At 48.0% G+C, this 26135-nt stretch overlaps 1 protein-coding gene across 1 annotated transcript in view; it reads left to right on the top strand.

Annotated features, from left to right (window-relative positions):
* Positions 1–26135, top strand: part of SORBS1 (sorbin and SH3 domain containing 1) — a 104333-nt gene that overhangs the window by 48160 nt on the left and 30038 nt on the right. The window contains exons 12-21 of the mRNA XM_060240992.1: positions 2822–2885; positions 4634–4708; positions 5046–5108; positions 9648–9695; positions 9916–10045; positions 11388–11502; positions 18651–18734; positions 21286–21351; positions 21838–21939; positions 23294–23343. Of these exons, the coding sequence (XP_060096975.1) occupies positions 2822–2885; positions 4634–4708; positions 5046–5108; positions 9648–9695; positions 9916–10045; positions 11388–11502; positions 18651–18734; positions 21286–21351; positions 21838–21939; positions 23294–23343 (797 nt within the window). The remainder of the gene's footprint in view (positions 1–2821; positions 2886–4633; positions 4709–5045; positions 5109–9647; positions 9696–9915; positions 10046–11387; positions 11503–18650; positions 18735–21285; positions 21352–21837; positions 21940–23293; positions 23344–26135) is intronic.

Below are 26135 nucleotides of genomic sequence, written 5' to 3' on the forward strand. Positions count from 1 at the left end.
ATGCAGGACATAAAGTGATGTGATGTTGAATCCATAGCTAGAGGGAGCAGAATGCACATGGAACAAGAGAAGAAACAAGGCAAGGAAAATGACAATGCTGAAATGCCCCTATTTCATGCTGCATTGAACCCCACAATTGCTAGATCATGTAAAATGTTACAGTATTAAATACCTCCACATTTCTGAATTTCTCCATTGGAACTGGCATGAAAAAGGGAGGCCCCAAATGTATTTCCTTTTTTCATTCTGGTTTAATGGTAAGTAGTTTTATGGTGAGAGCCAGTCTGGTGTAGTGGTTAAGTGCGCGGACTCTTATCTGGGAGAACCAGGTCTGATTCCCCACTCCTCCACTTGCACCTGCTGGAATGGCCTTCGGTCAGCCATAGCTATTGTAGGAGTTGTCCTTGGAAGGGCAGCTTCTGTGAGAGCTCTCTCAGCCCCACCCACCTCACAGGGTGTCTGTTGTGGGGGAAGAAGATAAAGGAGATTGTACGCTGCTCTGAGATTCAGAGAGAAGGGCAGGGTATAAATCTGTGGTCTTCTTCTTCTAACTTGGATCTCCAGCATGTCTTTTTTAATGAATGCACTATGGTGATCATTTCTTGATTTCTGTGAACTGTTCTAGAGTTTATTTGGTGGGGGGGGAGCAGTTTTTAAATTTTCCAACTGTTCAGCATATTTAGACCTATCTGTAGACCAGTGAGACTCATTCAGAGGATCAGGAGCCACGCGTGTCTCTTTGACTCGCCACCTGTGGCTCTTCTGAGCACTGTTGCCCAGTGTGCCCTATTGTTTGGAGCCCTAGCCAGAAACTCCAGAATTCACAGCAATTCCAGGAAAATGGCATGCAAGATCCAGGTTTGCTTACAAGGAGATTTTAATAAACGATCAAACTTACAGAAATAGAGTAAACTTCCATCAAACACACCGAGAGGGCGAAGCTAGCCAGAACCCAAGATGAGATACATAGCCTAAAACTAAACATCTTACATCCTAATTGCTGGCTGCAAGTCAAGAATATTGTCATCCAAGCTACATCCCTAAACTCTTGAGAGGAGCCAGGCCATATCTTGTACCTGGCATCTAGTGCCTGAGAAAAACAAGTCAGCTTTCTTAGATAAAAATCTCAGGAAAGTAGTAATGAAAACAGGCAGAGATATTATCTTGGGAGTGGCCTAACAGCCATCCTTTCTAACAACCAGCAAAAAAGTAAAATGGAATTAGAGAGGGTATACACCCTTGTTCCAGGAAAGTGGGCAAGGCCATTGTGGGGTGTAGTTAGCTGCTAGTAATACCTTGAAGCAGCTGCTGCAAAAGGAACTGGAGGACAGGTAAGGTGTGAGCCTCCCTGAAATGTGGACCTCATGACCAGGGATGGAAGTAAAGGGCCTGTCCTCTTCAACAGCCTCCCACAATTCTTTGCAGTCTCACCTGGGTGGCTGCCAGAAGGAAGAGCAAACTGGCCACAGAGAAGAGGGAGTAAAAACAGTGCCATGGCAGCCACAGAATAAAATAGCAAGGTGATGATGTTACTCCCCCTTTCGCCACACCCAGCTAGTTCTTCTCTGGATGTTTTGGCAGTCTCACTCTCTGGTCTGAACTGCTGTGCCTCATTCTGTGGAGAGAGTGGGCGGTGCACAAGACATCAAATAATCAAGTAGCTCTTTTGATTGAAGGTAATTATGAATGTGAATCTCTGCAAGCCGCAGAGCAAGTGCCACTGCAGCAGACCATTCAGAACGATAGGTGACATGTCTCCATGACACTGCTTTATAGTGAATTGGACCCTTAGTCCATCAGGGTCAGCATTATCTACCCAGACTGACAGTGCATCTCCAGGGTCTCAGATGCAGGTCTTTCACATCAGCTACTACCTCATCCTTTCAACTGCAGATGCCGGGGATTGAACCTGGGGCCTTCTGCCTCCCAAGCAGATGCTCTGCCACTGTGATCCTTCTCTCCTCTAGCTGTTGTTTGCTCTGAAGTTTGGATCCTTCTCCTTGGAGAAAGTTTCTGCCCTGGATGTATATCTGAATTATAAGCTGAATGTTTGCAGGAAAATGCAGACTGAAACATAGCAAGAAATAAAACCAGCAAAGCACCATAAATATTAAAGATAAAGAATGCAAGACAAAGATCGATTCCTCAACCAGCTCAAGCGATTGATTCCCCACCAGTTGCTTTGTGGGTGCATTTTGGTCCATGGTTCCCTCCAATTCCCCTTGAGGCTTCCTGATTTCTAAAGAACAAGAGCAAGAAGCCACGAGGGAAATTGGAGGGAACTGCGGGTCAAAGCAACTGGTGGGGAATCAGTCACTTGAGTCGGGGAAAGCAGAAGCCCAAGGGCTGTGAAACTGCTAGTGAGAAATCTGTGAAAGTCACCTGCTAAAAACATACTTCAGCTAAATGCTCTTGGAAATTTAAAAAGATGGAAAGGAAGGAGAAATGATGCCAAGTGGAACTCTTTGGGCAGGAAGTTCTGCATCTGGGGGGCTACCACTGAGCAGGCCAAAGGCCAGGGCCTGCCTTCAGCTGCGTGAAGAACACCTTTGCTGTGGCTGGTGGGATATCATCTTTACGTATCATTAAACTTTACTTCTGTGAGACTAGAACAGCTAAACAGATCGAGTTCCTGATCCTAAATTTCATGTAGTGTATCCAGCAACACTGGAGGAGTTCTGTAGACCTGTCAGAGGAGAGCTGAGATCTTTTCCATCTGTAACACATGTAATACGTGTTCTTAAGGTAAGCTTACAATATTTTCTAGAATGGCAGATTGAATTCACACCAGTATTTTTGTTTTCTTCTTCGTTTGAATTAGAATACAGACCGATCAAAGGATTGGTACAAGACTATGTTCAAGCAGATCCACAGACTGACCAAAGGTACTATTAACTTGCCTTCTCTTATTTGTATGTATGTGTTAGTGGCCTTTGAGGGGTGTGACTGCTTCAGATCATGCTTTGAGTCTGGAAAACTTCAGGAAGAAACTTGACAGAACATCACGTGGATTCATCTTGACATCATGTTTTCTCTAGGGATGGGCTGACTGTGCGTCTCTGCAGCGTCCCAGTGTGCACTCCCTCCGGCAGCCCTGTGTGTGTGGTGCAGCCTGTCTTGGTTTTATGGAGATGAGGGGAGTTGTTTCTTGATTGCCTCCCCTTTCTCTGGCCTTGGAACTGGATGAATGAGATAATTTCTACCAGGAGTCATTTTGTAGGAAAAGGAGGTGCCGGAGCTCATTAGCACAACTCATTTCCATATGGCACACACCTCTGACATCACCAGAAGGTATACTAAATTGTATCACCTCAGCATCTACCTTAGAATCATAGAATCATAGAGTTGGAAGGGACCTCCAGGGTCATCTAGCCCAACTCCCTGCACAATGCAGGAAACTCACAAATACCTACCCCAAATTCACTGGATCTTCATCGCTGTCAGATGGTCATCTAGCCTCTGTTTAAAAACCTCCAAGGAAGGAGAGCCCACCACCTCCCGAGGAAGGCTGTTCCACTGAGGAATCGCTCTAACAGTCAGGAAGTTCTTCCTAATGTTGAGCCGGAAACTCTTTTGATTCAATTTCAACACATTGGTTCTGGTCCTGCCTTCTGGGACCACAGAAAACAATTCCACCCCATCCTCTAGATGACAGCCCTTCAAGTACTTGAAGATGGTGATCCTATCACCTCTCAGCTGCCTCCTCTCCAGGCTAAACATGCCCAGCTCCTTCAACCTTTCCTCATAGGACTTGGTCTCCAGACCCCTCACCATCTTCGTCGCCCTCCTCTGGACCCGTTCCAGCTTGTCTACATCCTTCTTAAAATGTGGTGCCCAAAACTGAACACAATACCTTAAAATACTTCTGGAATTATAATTGTCACAATAAAAACCTTACTCCCATCATACTTTTAAAATTACTTTCTCCTCTGTGGCCCCAGTGGCATGAGGAAGATTTCCATCTGTCTGCTTTATATGTTTTGGATATTTCCCCATTTTTTGTGGGGGAAAGTATTAGAAAGTTTGTCTAATCTTAGAGTTCAGCAAAATTCTCGTGGGGGGGTGGGGTTGAACAACAGCTGCATTTAGGCAGGAAAAGGGTGGGGGAGAAAGAGCAAGATAAAATTTAGAGATTCCAGAGCTCTGCTCCTGTGAGCTTCAGCCCAAAACGAGGCCTGATTTCTACAGAGACGGAGACGAAAGGTGTTGAACATTCCTGTTGCAGCTGGACCGAAAAGAGAAGGAGGAACTGGGACCCCTGCTCTCCTCTTCTCGTGCAACTGGCTTCACCCTTCCCATAGCTTTCTTTGCTTCCCACTTCCTTGAGTTCCTCCTTCCCTGAACGCTGATGGCAGTTAGAGATGAAGGGAAGAAGGTAAGGGGCAGCCTCAGTCATGAACTTGTGAAAGGAGTTGCTGTAGAGGGGAAGAGAGAAGGACATGCATTGGGCCTAACCCTAACCCATATTTGACCCCACAAAGCACTCCGCACTTGCATTTTTTTCTGGAGTTATCACCTTATTAACATGCAGCTCTCTGGGTAGGAGGGACTTCCGTTCCTGCTGACCTGTCCATCTGTCCCTATAAATCTTTGCTCTGTGTTGTTTCTCTTCTGACGTGCTTTTTCTGCACAGACCCTCCTGAGGAAAACCCTTATTGCCCCACCTACAAATTCCCTGAACTTCCTGATACCCAGCCAAAGCCTGAAGGTACCACATGCTTGGTCAGAGTCTCTGTTGCTTTGTGTTTGGTTTAACCCTTCTCTTCTGTGTTCAACTAGCGTGTGCTTAGTAGAGCTGCCTGGTTTTTTTGGCATGGTTGGATACTGAGTGGCATTCGGCGAGCCTCCTTGTATGATGATAACGAGAGAGACAGAGTGTGTCCCCTTCCTCATTAAACCATTAATCTCTTGAGAGCATGACATACTATATTATTCTGACCAAAGTAAGCCATGAAACTTAACTGTGCTATGATGTTTGGGGAGGGATGTGTTTCCACCAGTTTAGTATGGCCGCTATCCAACCCCACTGCTTTTCTCTGCTGCAGAAGAAAATCCTTACACTCCTACCTACCAGTTTCCTGTGTCTACTCCTAGCCCTAAATCTGAAGGTAATTAGTCCAGGTTGATCCGCTTTCCTGTTTGCACAAACGCTGCTTCTTTCCCTTTCATTTCCCAGCTACAGTTGTTTCAGTGGCCAGTGGCCCTTTGCTTTTCTCCTAATGATTTTTGCTGCCTGTTAACTGTGGCCTTGACTGCTGGGCGACTTCCTTGGCTTTGTTGACCTGCTCTTTCAGCTTCCTTAGTAGCCTCCTGACTAAAGCTTTGAGACCTGGAACTGCTCGGCTTTGTGTGCTTAATCCAAAGTACCAAGCTGTGTACCGGCAGCAGTGGTTACTTGCGTGTGGAGAGCCCAATCCACCAAGCTTCAGTCTGCATTGAATGGAACAGGACTGGTCTGAGAACATGCCCCTTTTCCCTCTGTGGACTCATGGGGTTGTGCCTCCCCCATGCTCTGTGGGCACAAGGCATACCTGGATCTCCTTGCAAAGGTTTCCACTGTCCTGGGCTGGCGCTTGCCCAGGGGGCTGAGTAATCCTCTTCTTCAGACCTGTCCTGTCTCCAGCTAAAGGTATCCAGAGACGAGTCAGCTTCCATCTGCTGTTGCCATCTTGAAGGTTGGATCCCATTTTTGTCAGAAGCTTGGCAAGACATGAACTTTGGGGTGAGGGGCGTGTTGAGTCTCTTCATGAAAGCGGTGGAAACCTTCGCAAAAAAACAAAAGGTCTGTGTTTGCCGTGCCCACTGAGCAAAGAGGAGGCACATCCCCGACAAAAACACCTTCCAATCCAGCAACAGGAAGAAACCCTCTGAGTAAGTCCAGCGTTTTGTTCTCTTTCACAACCCCCCCATTCATTTCAGTGGAGCGTTCCTAGTGGATTGGGCCCGTGGTGCTGATTTACCTAATCATTTTGAAAGACAGTATTTAACCAAGGGTGCATTTTCAAAATTTGTCTTGCATTCCCCCCCCAGGCTCCATGGACTGCTTTGTTAATGTTGTCATAAACAAGAGTATAACTGCAAGGAGAGAAACTAATAGGTGTCCATGGAGCCTGTCTGGGTTTGGGGTCAGGCCCTTCGTGGCATTTCTGAATGCAGCCTCAGAACTGAAGAGTCTCCTCAAACTGCTGAGACTCAGAGTGGCTCCCCAAAGCCCCCTGTGCTTCAGCCCCAGGTGAACAGCTGGGAGCATTCCCCTCCCCCTGGCTTATTGGACGTCATTCCCTCTCGCCACATTTAAAGCCACTCGTATGTTCTCTTTTTCTCCGCATCCGCTAGGCAAAATGGTCTCCAGAGCCAGCCTGAGCTCCTCTGTGTTTGGCCGTATCCTGTCTGTTAAGCACTGGTTGCAAGAAGGATGGTAGCTCCGTGGGGGAGTTTGCATGTGTGAAGGGGTGTGGCTGAGTTTAAAAGGATTTTGCATACATCAAGGCCAAGAGAGGCCTCAAAAAGTTGGTGTCAAAAGGTCAGGGCAAGCTCTTGAGCCAGGATGAGGCCTCCTGTGTGGAGATTAGAGGTCTTCAGATGAAATGGGCATCCAGGACTCACAGATGTACTTCAGAGCATCAGCTGGTCAATCTGTCTGTCTACGCAAGTTTGTCCTGCCAGTCCTCTGGGGAGCTCAGAGTGTCACATGTGATTCTCCCTGTGCCCTGCTTGGTCTGCACAACCGTCCAGGGAGGTAGGTTAGGCTGTGATCTTGTGACTGACCTGAGGTCACCCAGCACGCCTTGTGGCTGAGTGGAGATTTCCTGGGCAGTTTGTGATGCTGGGCTGCTGTTGCATCTAACTGAGCCAGGAGACCGTGCTGGTGCTGGTGCATGGGAGGTAGGGGGGTGTCTTGCTGTGCTATTTGCCGTGGCCGTGGTTGTTCGCAGCATCGTGGCCGTTGAGGAAACTCCCGAGCCTGGGGGGCAACTTGTTGAGAGGTCACATCAATTCAGGTGTTTGTTTGACTGATGTCACAACATTGGCAGCAGCTGTTGCCACGAATAAGCAGCATAGGATAGATGTTGCCCTGTTTCCAGAGGTGGTGGGAGGCCACTGTTGTTGCTCTGCCTGCAGCAACGTACCACGTATCTAGTTAGCTGTGAAGGGTCGGGGTCTGTTTCCCTTGTGCTTTCTTCAGCATCCCAGAAGGGGCTTCTGCCTCCTGCTCTGGCCTGCATGTGCAGAGGGAGGCCGAGTCTTGAACTGGAGACTGTGGTTATGGCAGGGGACACTGGCACAAGCCTTCCAGCGCTCCCTCACTGTGGTGTTGCAGCAGCCAGGGGACGTGAGCAACTCGCAATGTTCCTTCTGGCTTCATTAAGCCTGGGCTTGGGCTCCTCCATTTGCTGACTGAGGGGTTCGTGGACTGCCTCTCTGCCCGCGTGCTGAGCCGCCTGCTTGCCCCGGCCCGCCCGCTCTGGCACACAAGGCTGTTCTCTTCAAGTGGAGGCTGCGCTCTTTCGTTTGCTCCAAACCAGCCTTCCAAAACTATTCCTGCCATGCCTGAAATGTGGTTGAGGGATTGCAAAAGGCTCTCAGGAAATGCAGAGAGGAATCCTGGTTCCTCAAGGAGAGACAGCAGGAACTGGGCAGTCCCCGTGGAGGTCCCCCCCCCCGCCCCCCAGTTAGTACCAGCAGAGGGGAGAGGCCTGATCTTTGCTGGGAGGAAGGGGCTCCTTGAGCAGTTGGCCACAGCAAGCACTCCTTGCCTGGAGGTCTACTCTGTAGGGGTCTGCGTTTTCTTTAAAAATAAGCATGTTCAAGAGTAACCTCTTAAAGAAAGAGCTCTTCCGAGACCACACAGGCCTTCTTGGAGGAGGCTTTTTTCCTGCCATGCTAGGAAGGCTTCCCTGGCTTCTTTTCTGTGGCTCAGGCAGCTGTGAGCGGCAGAGGAGAAGGCCTCTTCTGGAAGGTCTTCTGGCTGAGGGTGTCCTCAGATATGACTGGCATGTGGGTGAGCCAGGGATCCAAGCAGTGTGCGGTGCAGCAAAGGCATTCCTGGGGCTCTGCCAGCCCCCAGTTGGGGCTCTCACCAGGCTGGATTCCGGCAAGCCTATCTGAAACCCCACGGGCAGAACAGCTGCTGGGGTGCGCTTTGGAGACAGCTGATGGGTGGTGCAGGATATTCACGATGCACAAAAGAGCTCACAGCTGACATGTGGAATTCACCACCTCAGACTGTGGCAGTGGATAAATTCCATAAGTTTAGGGTGACTCTCCAATTCATGCAGGATAGGTCTATTGACAGCTGTTAATATTTCATCCCAGCACCCATGCTCAGAGGCAGTTGCTAGGGGACAAGTGGCCTAGAACACTGTCATCATGCCAGGGGTGTAGGCAGGATTTTTTTAGGTTGGGGGCTTTAAAAAAAATTGGGGGGGGGGGCACCTGAGTTTTCAAAAAGCCTTCCCCCCCACCCCTAAAAAGACAGGGCCAGCAGGCTGGGTCTTTCTGCTTCTCATAGCCAGCCAACAGCAAGAAGCTGGGAGACCACAGTCGCCTCTCTCTCCTCTCCTTCTCCTGAGCAGGAGAGGAAAGAGAGGCAGGGCCAGCAGGCTGGCTTTCTGTGCTTCTCACAGCCAACCTCTCGCTTTCCCCTCCTAAGGTGGGGAAAGAGAGACGGGACTGGCAGGCCAGCTCTCCATGCTTCTCATAGAAACACTGGCTGCGAGAAGCACAAAGAGCTGCTGCCTTGGTTTCCCCTCTACTTGACCAAGCAGGAGGGGAGGGAGAGATGCAACGCTGGCTTGGGGACCCTGAGTTGGGCAGGGCCCTCAGAGGCTCCCCCATAGCTACGGGCCTGCATCATGCCATCTTGGTTGGCTACTGTTGCAGGCTGAACCTTGGATTCAGCCCAGTAGGGTAATTCTTAGGTTGGTGTGGGGCAAGGAAAGGGTGAAGTGTTGCTCTTTCTCCTCCCTTCATGGACCTTGCATCCCCCTGCCTCTCCTCAGCATTTCTGGAGGCAAACCACAAGTTTTCCATTATATCTAAACCAGCAGCGTAATGATTTGTACTTGGCATCTGATCTGGAATGAGTTTGAAGCCGTCTCTTGATCGTGGTTTCCAGCATTGGTTTTCTCCTCCAAGCCATAGTTAGCCAGTTACACCAGGTAGAAACCCATGAAACAGTGGCGGTGGGGGGAATCGCAGGATTGAGGAGAGGGGGCCTGTGAACCGGAGGATTGTTTGGCCTTTACTTGTTTCTTTATTTCGATTTTTATCCCGCCCTCCCCACCAAAGCGCCCCACCTTTCTTCCCAGTGGGGACCCAAAGCAGCTGACATCATTCTCTTCTCCTCCTTTTTATCCTCCCAACAACACCATGAGGTTGGTTCGTTTGAAAGTGTGTGACTGGACCCAGGAAACTTCTGTGGCATGAGCGGGGATTTGAACCTGGGTCTCCCAGAGCCTAGTCTGATACTGTTAACTGCTACACCACCCTGGGGGTCACCAGTCTCCTGCCCTTGTCTCCTGCTACTAAGGTGGCATCAGAATTGACCCGAAGCTTTATGTAGGAACGGAAGGAAAAGCCTTCAGCAGCTTTGTTTGCACAACAAGACACCCAAAGTGACTGCAAATTATTGTTTGTTTTTTTAGATGAAGATTCCGATTCCTATTTTCCTCGTTACTCCTTTCATGAAGACAGTAAGTAGTCAGTGTTTGAACACTTGAAAAGGACTTTTAAATTGCTAAGGATTCTGCAGTTGTGCAAAAGACAAAGTTCAGAGGGACTGCTAAGTACATCCCTTGGCAGAATCACAGGGCTTCTTCCAGAGTTCAAAAACCTAGAAGCTTTTATAACATCAGCTCTTGTTGTTCTGCTTCCAAACTTTCCATGACTGTACAAAAACTCTCCCTTTTGCAGCAAGAATTCCATCTTCAGTGCCGCGTTCCAAAAGTGAGAATACCAGCATTGACGCCGAGAAGGTGGTCAAGAGATCAGCCACTCTCCCATTGCCGGCCCGTTCCTCATCTCTGAAATCCAGTCCTGAGAGGTAAGGCACTTCGTGAAGAGTTCCCAGGCATTTCCAGAGTCACAGTCATTTGGTCCCTCTATGGCCTCTTTCAACGCTTTGGCTTCCATTATTCTATTATCATTATTCTTATTTATTTTGTTTAAAAAGTAATCCATTCTTTCTTGCCTATCTGAGACCAAAGGCAGAGCAGGTGGATTATAGCAACAATGGGTTATTTCCCCCGATTCTTCTTTTTTTTTAATCCCCCTATTACTCTTACATGTTTCCCCTTTATTCCCGGGCATCCTGAAACACACTAGGTCTAAGCACAATTACTTGGAAACAATTCCCATTGATTTAAATGGAAGTGACATCTGAGCAAGCCTGCTTAGTGTGCACCCTTAGTGTGCAAATTCTGTCACAGGTGGCCTTTTTCTTCCTCACAGCAGCCCTGTGAGGTGTGCCAGGTGCAAACTGTTCAGGTTTTAAACAGCCAGCATCTTGAACAGCACCCCAGAGCTATGGCAGCTAATACTGGATGGGTCATCTCTCTGTTCTTGGCAGTCCCCATGAAACTGGGAAAGGCCTGGCAATAAAGGTGGGGGTGATCCAGGTACTGTGAATGTGCTTCTAAAGACAAAGGAGGTTTGCAGCTCAGAAGGTCCAGTGGAACTGCACACTGTCAAAGCAGGAACAGAGTAGGAAAAGAAATCCTCTGTGCAGATCAGCTGTCCTGTGGGGCCCCCCAGCAAACTTCAAACACAAAAGAGCTCCATCACCAGCATCTGAGGAGCCTGGAATGGATTATAGTGCCTTAAAGTCCAGCAGTGCCTAGACACCAATGAGATTTGGGGGGGGGGGGGGTGAGCTTTAGTGAGTCAAAGCTCTGACTCTCAAAAACTTGTCTCTGAGGAAGAGAGCTTTAACTTTCAGAGGGTTCTATACTGAAAATGCCATTGATCTCTAAGATGCTCCTGGACTCTACTTAGACTGGATTCTCTTCTCCCCGTGGCACAGAGTGTTAAAGCTGCAGTACTGCAGTCCTAAGCTCTGCTCACGATCTGAGATCGATCCCCGGCGGAAGCTGGGCTCAGGTAGCCGGCCCAAGATTGACTCAGCCTTCCATCCTTCCGAGGTCGGTAAAATGAGTCCCCAGCTTGCTGGGGGGAAAGTGTAGATGACTGGGGAAGGCAATGGCAAACCACCCCGTAAGAAGTCTGCTGTGAAAACATTGTGAAAGCAACGTCACCCCAGAGTCGGAAACGACTGGTGCTTGCACAGGGGACCTTTCCTTTCCTTCCTCTTCTCCTGCAGTAGGAAAGAGTTAGTCCACATGGCAAACTGCCCTGGTAGCAATGATGAAGCGGATTCTCTTTCCCAGGAATGACTGGGAGCCTCCAGACAAGAAGGTGGACACGCGGAAGTACCGTGCAGAACCCAAAAGCATCTACGAATACCAGCCAGGAAGGTCTTCAGTTCTGAACAACGAGAAACTGGTAATACAGATTTTATCCTATGTGGCGTGTTTTGTTTCCCTTCTCTTGTGCTGCTGGCTTGCTTTGATGGGGTTCGGTTTGACATTGAACCTGCTCTGGAATTTCTGTCTCAGTGATATTTAACATCTTAATATCCCCAGTCTTGTAAAAACAGCTGGCAGAACAGCTGAAAAGTCTTTCCCCTTGTGAACGTTCTGTGTGTTGATTGTGGGTCACTTGCCTAACATATCGATCTGTGTTTGACACCACAACCTGTTGGAGGGAGGGAGGCAGGAATCCTTTCCTAATGTTGTTCAGTGGGTTAGAGGCAGCTGCCTGGGTTCAGAACCCTTCAGTTTTCTTAGCAAGAACAGGAAGCTTCAGGCTGGGTTTGGTCTTTCTGTGCCCTCCCCTGCCCTGTGGCAATCATCTGATGCCTTGAGGGGGGCTTTCGAAAGAGTTGTCCTTTCTGGGCGGAGCCACGTGCAGCGGGTGGACTTTGTGCTCTGCACCTCTCTAGCAGCCATAGCTCCATGGTAGACTACCTGCGCTGCATTTAGAAGGCCTCTAGTCCTGTCCCTGCTCCAGTCTGTAGCATCTCCTGGCAGCAGCGTTCTCTAGCCGAGAGCCTGTGCCAGACAGCTCCTGGGATTTTAAAGCACTGTGAGATGTCAGACCTTTTTTCCATCCTTTAGAAAGATGTCTGCACAACAAAAGAATGTGTTAGGCTCTGCTTGCAGTTTGCCATTTAATTTCTAGAATGTGTGTGTGTGTAAATTTAAAATGGGGAATTTTTTTTGTTGGGGGGGGGGGGAGATGAGGAGGGCCATGGCTCAGTGGCAGAGCCTCTGCTTGGAATGCAAGAGGTCCCAGATTCAATCCCTGGCATCTCCAGCATAGTCAGGAAGCTGGTTTTAGTGACAGAAACAGCAGCAATACACGTTTGTGTCAGAACTGGCTCACCTTTGGTGTGGGCAGTCCTTTATACCTTATTGAGGGCTGTTAAGCAGCCTGCCAGAAGTACAGTGCGGAAAAGCCCGCGGAAAGCAGCACAAACTGCTTCTCACCAACACCTTCCATTCCCTAAACATTAAGCAGTCTGAGCTGTCTCTGAGAAGACATAAAGCGGCCTTGAGGCTTCGCTCCCTTCTGCAGGGTAGAAACAGATACTTACGACTGTTGCAATGGACAAGAGTCAAGCCAGAGTGAAGCAGGCCCAGGCACCCTCCCCATTCTGAAGGCCCAAAGGCATTTCAGCAGACAGGAATATGAAAATAGCAAGGCCAGTTGAGATGCCCTGAAGAGCCGCTGCCAGTCTGAGTAGACAGGACTGGCCTTGATGGACTGAGGGGGGTCTGATTCAGGAGAAGGCAGCTTCACCAGTGGGATGCTGGACTTCTGCCCTGCCTACAGGTTCCCCCGAAACGGCTTCTCTTAAGCAGGTTTTCTCTCTGGGCTTCTTATACTGGAAGTAGTTCAGCTGGGAGGGAAATGTCTGGGAAGAAGCTGTTGGGGGCAGAACAGCCCAGGTGACAGAACAGCCCCCCATCCCAATCTTGTCCTTGAAGTGACCCCTCATGCTGGAACGATGAAACAGATCTCCATTTTGGTCATTGGTGTGCAGGGTTCCCACTTAACTGTGCTAGCATGTTCTGGCACACTAATTTCTAGCCCTTAGCACACTGCTTTTTGGCTAAGCACAAGGCGACAAAATTCTCTCCTGCTTCCTTCCCGCTGTTGCAGCTTTTTTTTTTCGTCTGGCTTCTTCAGTCACACAGGAGAGATACAAACCCAAGCCTCCCTTCCTCCCATTGGCTGAGGTCTCCTCTCCCCCCGCTCCTTTGAGGAGGAAGGGAAAGGGAGGAACCGAATGTGAGAGAGAACAAAGTCAAAGTCCCGTGATACCTTTAAGACCAACAAAGTTTTATTCCATGTGTAAGCTTTCATGTGCACATGCTTCTTCAGAGGGAAGGAGGGAGAATTCTTCTGGCAAGCACAGTTTACATTGAGATTGCCCTACTCTACTTTGAGACTTGATCTCCTCTCTCTCTCTCTCACACACACACACAAACACACAAGCATAGGGGATGGGTTGGGATAAAGGGAAAGGATAATTAAAAAGAAATTAATTTTGTTTTATTCTGTGACTATCTGGAATTTTATTTTCAATAATAATAATTATTATTATTAGCCCAATCCCTGCCACAGCAAGTCTCTGGGCAATGTACTACAGAGATCAGTTACCCCGGACAAAATGCCTGACCTTTGGAGGGTGGGCTCTACTGCGTTCTCCCCTCCCCTCCCCAAACCCGGCCTTCCCTAAGCTGCACCCCCAAATCTCCCACTCCAGAGTTAGCACCCTACGATTGGACTATATGGGATATTTGATGAGATTCAAATTTAAACATTAAGCTATATCAGAATTAGGTTCTTCCTTGGCTTTTCCAGGCTGAGTGAGCTGTGGTGCCCAGTGACTGGTTTTCTCTGAAGTCATTTCACAATATGTTATTCCTGTGATCATTTTAAAAGATAGTCAATGACAGTTACCAAAATTTATTTTAAGAAGTTCAGATACTCTTTAGATATAATATTGAGGGTGGGTTTAATCTTAAAACCACTTTCTTGTCTTGATTTTAAATTGCATGTATCAACCGAGGATCAAAGAAATAAAGTCAGTATAGTCTAATCCAAAAAGATCCTGATTAGGAATTAAGGTCATCGTGTGTTCAGTCAAGATTTCTCATTCTGACTCCCCTCAAAGTCGAATGTAGGCTTGCTCACAACTTTAATGCTAGTAGGTCTGTTGCCCCATGAAGTAGAATTTTCGCACACAACACTCCACAACTCGTTTGTGGTGAAGATATTTAAATACCTAGTTTTGCCATCTTTGCAGGGTTGTGGTTCAGTGGTAGAACATCTGCTTAGCATCCAGAAACCCAAATTCAATCCCAGCCTCCAGTTGAAAGGAACACATTGTAAGTGACTTGAAAGCCCGGGACCACCATGGAGAGACGCTGCCTGACTGAGAACCTTTTAAAGCCTGTGGGCACCTTTGAAATTCTGGCACAGGGTAGTGGGTCCTGCCACAAATTGGCTGCCATGTGAAGTGGATCCATACACCTGGTTTTATGGCCACTGTGTGGCACAGAGTGTTGGACTGGACGGGCCATTGGCTTGGTCCAACATGGCTTATGTTCTTATGTTCATATGCACCCTCAGAGGAAGTCCAGGTACAAAGGAGAAGAGGGGTAATTTTAAAAATACACAGGGAAAGAAGTAAAACCAACACTGGCAGTTGCTGCTGAAGCAATGTTATTTTCATTTCTACCGCTCATCATATCTCTAGTAGCCTATCAGAAGCTATGCTGGGCAACAGCCCTACCTGGCTCCACCTACTTCTTGGAAACACTTGACAAGTGCCAGGGAAAGTGTCGGCAGACAATACTGATGCTCTGGTTCAGTGCCAGGCAGCTTTGTGTCTTTTGTCAGACCAGATTTTTCTTGCTGGAGAAGGGCAGAGAGGCAAAACAGCTGTTGTTTATGTGTTAGGTTAACAGAGGCAATGCATATGTTTAGAAAATTTAACACTGGTATATTTTTATTCTGTTTTGACAAAAAGTGTATGTGTGTAAATGCATATTTGTGTGTTTTGTGTGCTCCCGACACATTGTCCTAGCCTGGATTATGGTAGATGGATATCAGTAGCCTCCTATCATCTGTGGGGACCAAATGGCCTTTTTGAATTAAAATTCTGTCCTTGCCTCTGTTGAAGTGGTGGTTATCTCTAGAGCATTTTCTTCTTTTGAGGTGGTGGATTTTGTTATCCAGGAGCCAGGGCCTTGAAATTGTCCTTCCTGGTCGATCAGTGGCTGTTAGCCACAGCATATTGTTGGAACTCTCTGTCTGGGGCAGTGATGCTTTGTATTCTTGGTGCTTGGGGAGCACAGAGGGAGGGCTTCTAGTGTCCTGGACCCACTGGTGGACCTCCTGATGGCACTTGGGTTTTTTTGGCCACTGTGTGACACAGTGTTGGATTGGATGGGCCACTGGCCTGATCCAATATGGCTTCTCTTATGTTCTTACATTCTAGTTAGGATTGCTGGCTCCCTCCTGGCAACCAGGGGTGGGGGGGTGGGATGGAGGGAGGGGGAACTTACCAAGAGTGGAAGAGAAGCTCAGGCAACTTGGTGTCATCACTTCCAGTGTGTGCCAAAAGTGATGTCATCATGTTGATGTTGTGTCATTGCCATGACACTCTGGTGTTTGGGCAAAAACTCTGTGTTAAAAATGATTCCTAGCAGAGTTTTTGTCCAGATTCCAGGGTATCCCTGTGATGTAGCCAATGTGATGACATGTACCAGAAGTGATGTTGTTGTAGCTTGGACCTCTCTGCTGCTCCTGCTAAGTCCCCTTGCTGGCCAGAGGAATGGCGGCAGGGGTGGGGCCTGGTGACAGGGGATCCCCCTCCTCCAGCTGGTGTGTGTGGCAACCCTATTCCTGATATTTTGGTAATGGTTCTGTTTGAGTTCTGCCTCATTGCTCATCTCTGTTTATAGAATCTATTTTCATCAGCCATTTTTAGGGAATGCTCTTGAGTTAGCATATATATATATGTGTGTGTGTGTGTGTGTGTGTATACACACACATTTATATATGTACAGAGAAACAAATGCAAACAATGGGATTGTGACATCCAAATGTCTCTGACATTCCTGTGCAAAGCTTAAATGGATACAAGAGAAGTACAATTGACTGTTTACATTTATTGAGTTAATTCATTTGGGTTTGAATTGAGATAGTTTTCTTTTTTCCAAGTACTGCTGGTAATTTGAATTTTGCACAGAAGTGTTAGAGAAAGTATTAGAGAGAGAAGTTTTCTATAAGCATTTTACAAGTATGTACAATTGTACATGCATAGAAGGGAGCAAGATTGCACCCTGCATGTTTGGCTGTTCTGTCTGCCCAGGAACATTTCAAAAAGCAGGGTCCCATTTTCATGAAAAAGACCCCGTGTGCTATATCACTAGTTGCAGACATGCAGGTGAATGTCCAGGTCTCGGAGGTTGGGCTAGTGGGTGCGATCCAGCTATGTATTGTCTGCATAATCCTGCATTTCATAGCCCTTCAATCTCGAGAGCTCCAGTCCACAAAAGCTTCTGCCTCAATAAGGCTGGCAAGACTCCTTTCTCTGTTTGCCGCAGCAGACTAACAAACTATCCCTTTGGAATCTCTTTTTTGTTTGGTCTTGTTACTTCTGTCTGAACACTTAGCATTGACTTGTGTATTGAGTGTTGGTGATCTAACAAAGCAGAGTGCCTCTGTATCCGTTCTCTATAGAGACCACATGCTTGGCAGCCTGCCCTCTCCGACTGTGTCCTCTTTAGTTGAGAATTCCGCCCTTCCTTCTGTTTGCTGTTTTATGGAGCAGGGTTTCTCACATATCCATGTGCTGTTAAAGATGCTGTCTTCTGCAGGGAATGTCTGGGTGTGGGGCTGGGAGGAGGGCAGGGTAGAGTCCAAACAAAACCTTTCGCCTGCAGCTTCTTAGAGAAGGCTGGTCTGCCACTGGAGAGCCAGCTGCCTTGAATGCTCAAACAAAATGGCTAGACTTTGGTCGCATCTTGTATTTGTTCAATGTATGCCCTTGTTTGGCTACATATTCTGCTTTTCACGGACTCCAGAAGAAATTTTATTTCAGTAATTCTCTTTCCAGTGGGACTGTTGCCATTAACGAAGATGAGGGTCAGGTACTGATTGAGAACTTATCATGTATCTTTGCACTCTCAAGCACGCCACAGTCCTTGCTGCCCTCCTGACTTGGGAAGGAAGAGCTGACAATCTGCTGCCACACTAGAAGCAGAGAAGGAAGAGGCCCAGAGTCAGAGTTACTACGAGCCTCCAGGTGGAGCCTGAATTATGGTTGGTCTTTAGACTGCAGCGAACAGCTCCCCTGCAGAAACTGGCAGCTTTAGAGGGCAGACTCTAAGCGGAGTTCTCTCTGCTTCTCAAGCTCCACTCTTGCCAAATTCCACCCCAAATCTCCAGGGATTTCCCAGCCAGGCCCAACAGCCTGTCTTAGGTGTGCACAGAGGTGATGCTTTCAGCTGCCGCCCACGGAGTTTTCATGTCCAGTTCATCCCTAGCAGTAACTGTGGCCATGGAATAAAAGAAGGGCTGCCCCACTTGGGATCTAAATGGATGAGGTGGGTTTGGGGCTCCTCTCACCCTCCAGACACTGCTGGGGATCCTCCCCACAGTGCTGCCATTGTGCAAGCCTTGACTTCCTTCCAGTGAACGGCTGCTGCTCAGGGCTCCTTGGGGTCACCCCTGAGATGGAGGCTAAATGTGCCCAGTGCCTCTCTCTCTGCAGATTGTACAGGTTGCACACTGGATCCTTCTTCCCCAGAAATGCCCCTAGGATTTATGCTCATGTTTCTCTCTTAGATCCTGAATTATATATGCTGATATCTATATACTGGACACTTGCCTTTTGTAGTCTGAAGCGGAAGCTTCACAAATTGGGGAATTGGAAATTCAGAAACAGGGAATGTGCAGAGAAGACATTTTATTGCTGTCCATTTCAGAGGGCTGCCGTGTGGGTCTGCAGTAGAACAGCCAGATTCAAGACCAGGAGCCCTTTAAGAGGACAACAAGGTTTTGGGGTAGAAGCCGTTGGGCATCCTCCTTTTTATCTGATGAGGGGAGCTCTGACTCGAAAGCTGATACAACCCTGGAATATCACTTTGGTCTCTACCATGCTACTGGACTCAAGTCTAGCTGTTTTATTGCTCTTGAAAACTGGTGGTCACCCAGCACAAAAACACAGGGACAATCAAAAGGCTCTCTGTTGTAGAAAGGGCCTCTAATCACCCTAGCGTAATCTACTGCTCTCTTCTTACTTCTTTGGGTTGGTGTCAGTCCACTGGAAATATCACAGAAAGACCACACTGGGAAAGTCCTTCAGTTTCTCTAAAACCCCATGTCTCCATCTGCGGTGCTGAAATAGGGTTGTTTGCTAGCAGCTGCTCTCACTCAAGCTGCTCTCTGAATGCTGATGAGGCCTTGGGGAAAAATGCAGAATGCAGCATCTTCAGCAGTTCTTTCCTATGTATTCTTTGCATAATGTTGTCCTTCTCTTTCTTCCATTCCTGTCCCGCCACTTCCTTTAGACTCTGGATATAAGCCCAGAAGAGATAGATTTAAAGAATGAGCCTTGGTATAAATTCTTTTCGGAATTGGAGTTTGGGAAGCCGGTAAGTTCGATAGATGCAATCCTCAATAAATAAGCTTGCCTCCACCCACACACTGGCTGGCCCTGCCTCCCTTCTCTATGACCTGAAGACACAGAAGGTTTTCATTTGGGCATCCAGCCATTGAGATGTGGCCACTTGCAATTCTTTGGAAGCCTCTTGACCAGTGGAGACAGTTCCATAGGGCAGCCAAAGAGCAAGATGCAAGTCCAGCAGCACCTGAGAGGCCAGCCAGGTGTCCAGAGAGTCTCATGAGGAGAACTTTGATTCTCCAAAGCAGCTGCCCTGGAAACTATGTTGCTCTTGAAGGTGCTACTGGGCTCGAAACTCACCTCTGAAGAGTGTGGGAGTTCTGGTGGTGCTCAGTTTGCTCTTTTTGTTAAACAGAAATATTGTTTCCAGGCATGTATAAACTTTCCCCTTCAACCCCATTGCCTAACAAGAACCAAGATGGCTGTTATCTGTCATGCTGAAGGACTTCCAAGACAGGAGAGTCTTCATAGGTGACCAGTCCCCACCGTTTGCTCTGCCTCTCACTCCGAGCACTGCCGCTATTCTTGCAGGAACACTCCTCTGATGAAGTCATGCCTTCATTCACACACACATACACACACCCGTGTTATGTCCAGTTGATTCCCACCAGCAGAGTGGCCGGAAGGACCCCAAGCATCCAGTGTGCCCCCCCAGTTCCTGCACAGTCTCTATGGGGAATGGGATCAAAAGGCTAATTCCATTGCAATGCTTTATCCGTGTGCATTGCTTCGTGTATTGAATGTCCTCTAACAGTTGTGGTTTAGAAGGGAGCCATGGGGCAGGTACTTGTTTACTTTTCACACTGCTCCAAGATCCTCTTAATTAAAGACCAGGCAGCATTAATTTTGTCTGCTTGTGAGGAAGAAAGGAAGGAAGGCGATCCCCTTTGACTTCTGTGATTTCCAGCTTCTTGTTTTAAAAGCTGAGGGCTGAGATTCTGGAGGGTGGCTGGAGTGCGTGGGACCTTGAGAAGGAGGGAAAGGACCGGCCATTTTGGAAAGTTGCAGCCTGGAATGGGTGCTCAGACAGATAGGGGAGATGGAAGCGCATTTTTATTGCTGCCTGGAGCTTGAGGGGCAGTTTGGGATGATTCTGGAGGAAATGAGGTGCAGCATGGGAAGTGATAAAGCAGCCTGGGCAGGGTGGAGGGAGGAATCCTTTGCAGTTGAGAGGTCCTTGTGCAGGGATTTGGGCCCTTTGGCCTTTCCCTGGTACTCTGCACATGTGCAGCTGGACTTCGGCATAGAACCTGTGCTAACATGAAGCTGAGCCCTAAGGTTACAGCAAACAACACAAAAGGAAATGGCCTTGCTGGTGGCCCTGCTTCCTCAGTATTCCTGCCTTTTGCAGGCCTGCATCTCTGCTGGGCAGGATTTGAACCCGTGCAGGCAGCCTGCCCTCAAAAACAAAAGGCGACTCATTTTTGAGCAAAGCCAGGCTGGTGGGAGCTTTTGATTGCATTGCTCTCAGCGGTAACTCTGCACATTATTCTCTGAGCATGTGCAAGCTGCCATACATCGCAGCCAGACTTGGTTTCTAGGTGGATCTTGTGGGCAGATGTGGAGGATGAAGGTGGCCATTTTTTTAAAAAACAAACTCACTGCTCTATGATAGGGACCTTCACTGCATGCCCTCCTGTAATAGGTAGGCTGCTGCGATTCCTCACACACTTTCTGATTTCATGTTCATTTTATGCACTGTTTTATATTGTGACTACGGAGGTTCCCCCTGATTTGCACTGGTTTATTACCAGGCTGCAAACATCCCCCCAAAAGAAGACCTTGGCCCGTCTAGTGAAGGAAGGCGCTCAAGCCCCATGGGCACTTTTTGATTGGCAGCTAACGTTTCTCCTCCCCAGTTGCCACTCTTCCTGGGGACCATCCAAAGCTTGAGCCGCCTTTGCTCCAGCTCAGTTTTTCCTGAGTTCGAAATCAGTTTCCCCAAGTTAATCCCACCTTCTGTCCCCTTGAAAGATCACTAAGGAGCCCCAATGGTGAAATGAATAACTCTGCATTTTCATTGCCCCACACTGCCGGCTCCGGAAACCCAGCCCTTTGTGAACATGGTATGTATTCAAGGCCTCGGAAAGTACCAGGGGATTTAAACGAAAAAGACAAACCTGCAATTTACTTTTATTTTTTAAAACCTTGTCATGCCCTTCCTTTTTTGAGAGGGCAAATGAGTAAAAGATTTGTTTAAAAATTAATTTGCTTCCGTCTCTTTACTTTAAAAACCATTGTGTTTTGAATGCTTTTACCTCCCAAATGTTCCAGTCTGGAGCAGCTTGCCGGAGAGTCCCGAGAGCCGCGAAAGAGTGCATGTCCCCCCCTCCCCCCACAATCTTCTGTGTTTGTGCTGTAGCAGGCCCCCCCTTCTTTCCTTTCCCCCTTTAATTTTATTTCTGGTGTTGATGCAGTTCCCCCTTAATGTATTTCCCCCTTTGTTCTAATCCAGTTTCCATATTCTCTGTGATGTCTCTCCTTATCTTCATTTCCTCATTTCCTCCTCTGCTTTCCATCAGCCTCCAAAAAAGATATGGGATTATACTCCTGGAGATTGCTCTATCCTTACTAGAGAGGATAGAAAGGTAATTCAAACATATGTTGTACTATGGTTATGTTTGTGTGTGAGTGTGCAGTGTTGGCTTTTGGTCTCTAGCAATGTGTATAGATAGGTGCGAATGGTCCTTTCACTAGGGATCCACTTGTGCCCATGAGACAACGGCGTGGGCTGTAAAGAGACTTAAAACCGTCTTTTGAAAAATATGCTTCCAGTCATGGCAGCTTCTTTGCGCTCGGGGCTAACTGTATTAATGAGAGTTTCCAAGCTGTGCTGCCTGCCTTTTTCAGTGATTTTAAAAGATGATATTTGTGGCTTAACACTAAGATCCTAACACACTCAGCAGTGAATCTAAACCTGAAGGAATTTATAGATTTTTTAGCTTTGGAAGGAACGGAGTACTGTCTTGAAGAGCAAAAGGCTCTGTTGTGTTTTTTCTTCAAAATTAACCTTTCTTTGTTTTCCCTAACCCTAAGCATTGTTTTCCTCTTCCTCTTCTTCCTTCTTTAACCAGACTGATCTAGAAAAAGACCTCTACCTCTACCAGACTGAGTTAGAGGCAGATATAGAAAAGATGGAGAAGCTTTATAAAGTATCCAATAGGAAGCTGCCGAAGGTACTTCCTCTTTCATTTCCTGCTGCCAGTTCCTTCTCTTTCCCCTTCCTGCTGTAATCTGCTGGGCTGTGGGAAAGAACGTGCCGCTAGCCTGGCCATGCTGCTGTCAGAGCAAAGGAGGGTGGGGGAGAATCTCGAGCAAGCTGGCTTAGAGGGCACAGAAAGCTCGAAAGCCCCTTTGCAGCTTTTCACATGAGCAGGCTTGAGGCAGCTGGAGTGGGCACCAGTCCTGTTGGCCTTTCCCTGGGGGTGGGGGCAGTACTGGCTGCTCCTGCTGCTGGCGAGGGGGGGGGGGGCAGATTCTGTTCCTGAACATGTCCCATCTCTGTAGCAGAATCTACCAAAAATCCCCAGAATCTGGGGATTTCCTTCTTGCCCTCATTGCCTTCTGATCTGCCTGGTTTGTCAAAACAAGCGCAAGAGGATTTACTCCTTGAGTCCTCTGGCTTACTCTTTAATTATCCCCCCTCCCTTGTATTTGAAAACACCAGAGGAAACCTCTGCAGCGTGCAGAAGTGGCTGAGTAGACCCATTTTCCTTCTGTATAGCTCTCATTTCATTCTGCACAAAATGGGTAGGAAGGAGAGGAAGCTGTAGAAAGGCAGACATTCTCTTCTAGCCACTGCGAACGATGAAGCTCCAAGGCTGAGCTGGCTGGTTCTGCCACCAAACGGCAGTGGAGACAAGAGGAGACAAGACCCAGCACCAAAACGGTCCTTGTGAGCATCTTGGTGGAGATGTGCTTGTTCATCTCCTGTGCCCAGAGACGTGGACTATTTGGAAGTGTTGCTGGGCAGAAGGAAGAGAGGAAACGTCATTTTGAGCATCCTGCATTCAGGCCTTGCAGGCAGGGTTGCCCATTTGGAGCTGGGAAATTCCTGGCTATTTTTTGGGGGGTGGGGGGGAGTGTAGGGAGGCTGTTGTTTGGGGAAGGGACCTCAGTGGGGTACAATGCCATAGTTGTGGCATTGCCATAGTTGCCATAGTGGGGTACAATGCCACTTTCCAAAGTTGCTGTTTTCTTCAGTGAAAGATGTCTGGAATTCAGTTCTAATTCCAAGAGCTCTCCAGGCCCCACCTGGAGGCTGGCAACCCTACCAGCAGGCTTTTTAAAATGTGGGATTTCTTTGCATTGAGTCATTCACAGACAAGAGTCTAGTTGCCACAGAGCTGCATGGGCTGTGCCAAAACTTTTTCCTCTTGCAAAGGAGCCTCTTGAGCTGTTGGCGCCAGGGCCAGCGCATGCCAAGGCCAAGGCTTGAGCTAAAGGCAGGGAAACACTCCAGCCATCTTTTGTCTTTTGTCCTGCAAGGAAATGCGCGTCTCAATGACTTCTTTGTTTGGACTCTTGCAGAGTACAGCAGGCTCAACTCCACTGGAGGCGTTTTCGGACCATTCACCCCAGTAAGTTTCCAAAGCTGTTCTTTGGGGTTTGTGTTAAAAGTTCCTGGGTAGTTAGCATGGCGGAGATAACGGTCCTGGGGGATAAGTCTGTTTCTGCTTGCTCTGGCATTACTGCCTCTGTGTCGCTCAGTGGGGGAGAGGCAGAAGACAGCAGGGGGAAGAATCCCACGGAAGCCTGTCTTTCGATTGCTGCTGCAGCTGCCGGGGACTATGATTGAAATGCGCTGGACTCCTTAAGACACAGTTCTGGTCCGAAACTCACTCTTTCCTCTCACCTCCAGCTCCCGGCTCATTTCTTTTCTTTTCTTGTTTCCTGTAGTTTTTCAACGTCAAACAGTGAAGTTCAGTTGTGTCATCTTTTTACTCTCGTGCCTAGACAGAAACGTGGTGGGCTGCCCCTTCCATGGGCTGTGTTCAGACTTGCTGTACTGGGGGCTGGTCTGTTTGGAAAGGGGGAGGAGGTGGTTCCTCGATAATTCCTCGCTCACTGCTCATGAGGGTTGAAATGTGACTATAATGGGACGACCCTGCAGGAAGGGGGAGGGGACTATTAGCTCTGATGTCTAATATGCAATTTTAATTTTACACCAAATGTTGGAATCCTGAGTTTGGCTCAAGCAGACGCCAAGGGTTCTGTTCAGAGGCATTTGGTCTCTTTGGATAGGGAGAGATCAAGGAAGAAGACCCCAACTGTTCTGAGGTCTATTAATTTTACATGTTTGACCTTGCGTGCTTTCAAACTTTGCATGGTCTGTTTTGCCTCTGTATATTGTTAGAATCTGTAAACTTACTTGGGCGCCCTAATCCAGAGAAGCATTTGTGGGTACCAAAAACACAGATGGAGGATTCCTTGTAGCTCTGACTGCTGTGATCCCCACAAAAACGGATGTATCTGTTTACTTACTGTACTTCATGGATAATCCACCTTTCTTGCTGAGATGAGGGGTTGGGAATAGTGTGACAAACAAGGCCTGCAGAACAGTATAGTAAAAGCTTGCCTGCTTGCAGTGGATGCTGCTTCCTTTCTTCTTTCCTTCCTGTCTTTTTTGGAATGGGGTTTCAGTTTCTTTATGCAAAACGCCTGCTTTGCATTTGCTCCTACCATGCTTCAGTCAAGCTCTCCGGAGAATTTTACTCCTGGCAAGTAAATGCCTAGATTGAGTGTCCTTAATTTGTGCAGCGTGAGCTGCTGTGCTTTCCTTGTCGTGCTGGACCCCAGAAACTGGGCCTGCGGGGTGCTTCTTCATGGCTTCTGCAAGGATAGCCCATGGAGGAGCCAGCCGCGCAAATCACAGCAAGAGGGATACGCATTGCGAGAGCCCTTCTGCCCAGAAACTCTGGGCTACGTTTTTTTAGCAAATTAGCTTAGATCCAGGTGGGCAGCTGTGTAGCTGTGAAACAACAGAACAAAGTAGGAGTCCAGCAGCACCTTTAAGGCCAAGTGCACATGAAGGTTCATACCCAGAATTAAACTTCGTTGCATGAACACGAAAACTTATACCCCAAATTAAACTTTCTTGATCTTAAAGGTGGCCCTGGACTCAAGCTGGTATCTGAAGAAGTGTGCATGCACACAAAAGCTTATTCCCAGAATTAAATTTTGTTGGCCTTAAAGCTGCCATTGGACTCAAACTTAGCAAATGACAGGGGGAAATATAGCGTGAGAGTAGTTGAAACAGAGCACTGAATGGGAGAAAGCAAAGGAATGGCTGGTGCAACAAAACAGAACCAAACCGTGAACAAGGGAAGTTCCCAGGATCCCTGTGCCTGGCTCCAGCCTTTGTCCCAGATACGGAATTCGGGCTTTAAGTGCATCGGAAGCAAATTCTGTGTGAGTCCACAGGCCAGTACAATTAGGACCCACAAAAGGGGATATAAGCAAACTACAGTGAAAGCAATAACATTTTAATGCTAAAAGCATATAAAGCATACAAATAAAGTATTTCAGCTTTTAGATGCAGCTCTAACATGTAATTTCTTGGTTGTCAAGGCTACTCTGTAAGAAACATCAGAGAGAAGGGAAATTAGTTTTTCCACCACCGGAAAAGAATTTACACCTTCTAAAATCTCAGGTTTTGAGTTCACAATGCAGGCCCTTGCAAAAAAGAGAAAAGAAATCAAGGGCAGGTTGACCACTTACTTTGTTGGGGGAAACCTTGGGAGCCACCTGTCCCAGAGGTTCCACCTGGAGAAGAGGAGGCTGAGGGGGGACATCATGGCTCTCTAAGTATTTAAAGGGCTGGATTCAAGTAGCCGGCTCAGGCTGACGCAGCCTGCAATCCTTCCGAGGTCGGTCAAAGGAGTCCCCAGCTTGCTGGGGGGAAAGCGTAGACGATTGGGGAAGGCAATGGCAAACCAACCCGTAAAAAGTCTGCCGTGAAAACGTCACCCCAGAGTCGGAAACGACTGGTGCTTGCACAGGGGACCTTTCCTTTCACTTGAAGGAGGGCAGGGAGCTGACAGGAGAGGACTCACAATCATGGGTTTAAAGTAAGGGCAGGAAGGAACTGGCTGGATATTAAGAAAAGCTTCTGAATCAACTACTGAGGGAGGTGGTGAGCTCCCCCCCCCCGCACTGGCAATTGGACAAACCCTTGTAGGGGATGCTCAAGGCTGATCCTGCACTGAGCAGGGGGCTGGACTAGATGGCCTTTGTGGGGAGCCTTCTGTGATTCCCCCTGTGCTCCAGCCAATGAGGAAGAGAAGTCGGCTGTGGTGGGACTTGCCTTTGTCACACAGGGAACAGTTCTGCGTGGCCCAAGAGCGCCTCTTCTCCCTCCAGCCTTCCAGCA

The sequence above is a fragment of the Heteronotia binoei genome, chromosome 6 (assembly GCF_032191835.1).
Source record: "Heteronotia binoei isolate CCM8104 ecotype False Entrance Well chromosome 6, APGP_CSIRO_Hbin_v1, whole genome shotgun sequence".
Classification (NCBI taxonomy): domain Eukaryota; kingdom Metazoa; phylum Chordata; class Lepidosauria; order Squamata; family Gekkonidae; genus Heteronotia; species Heteronotia binoei.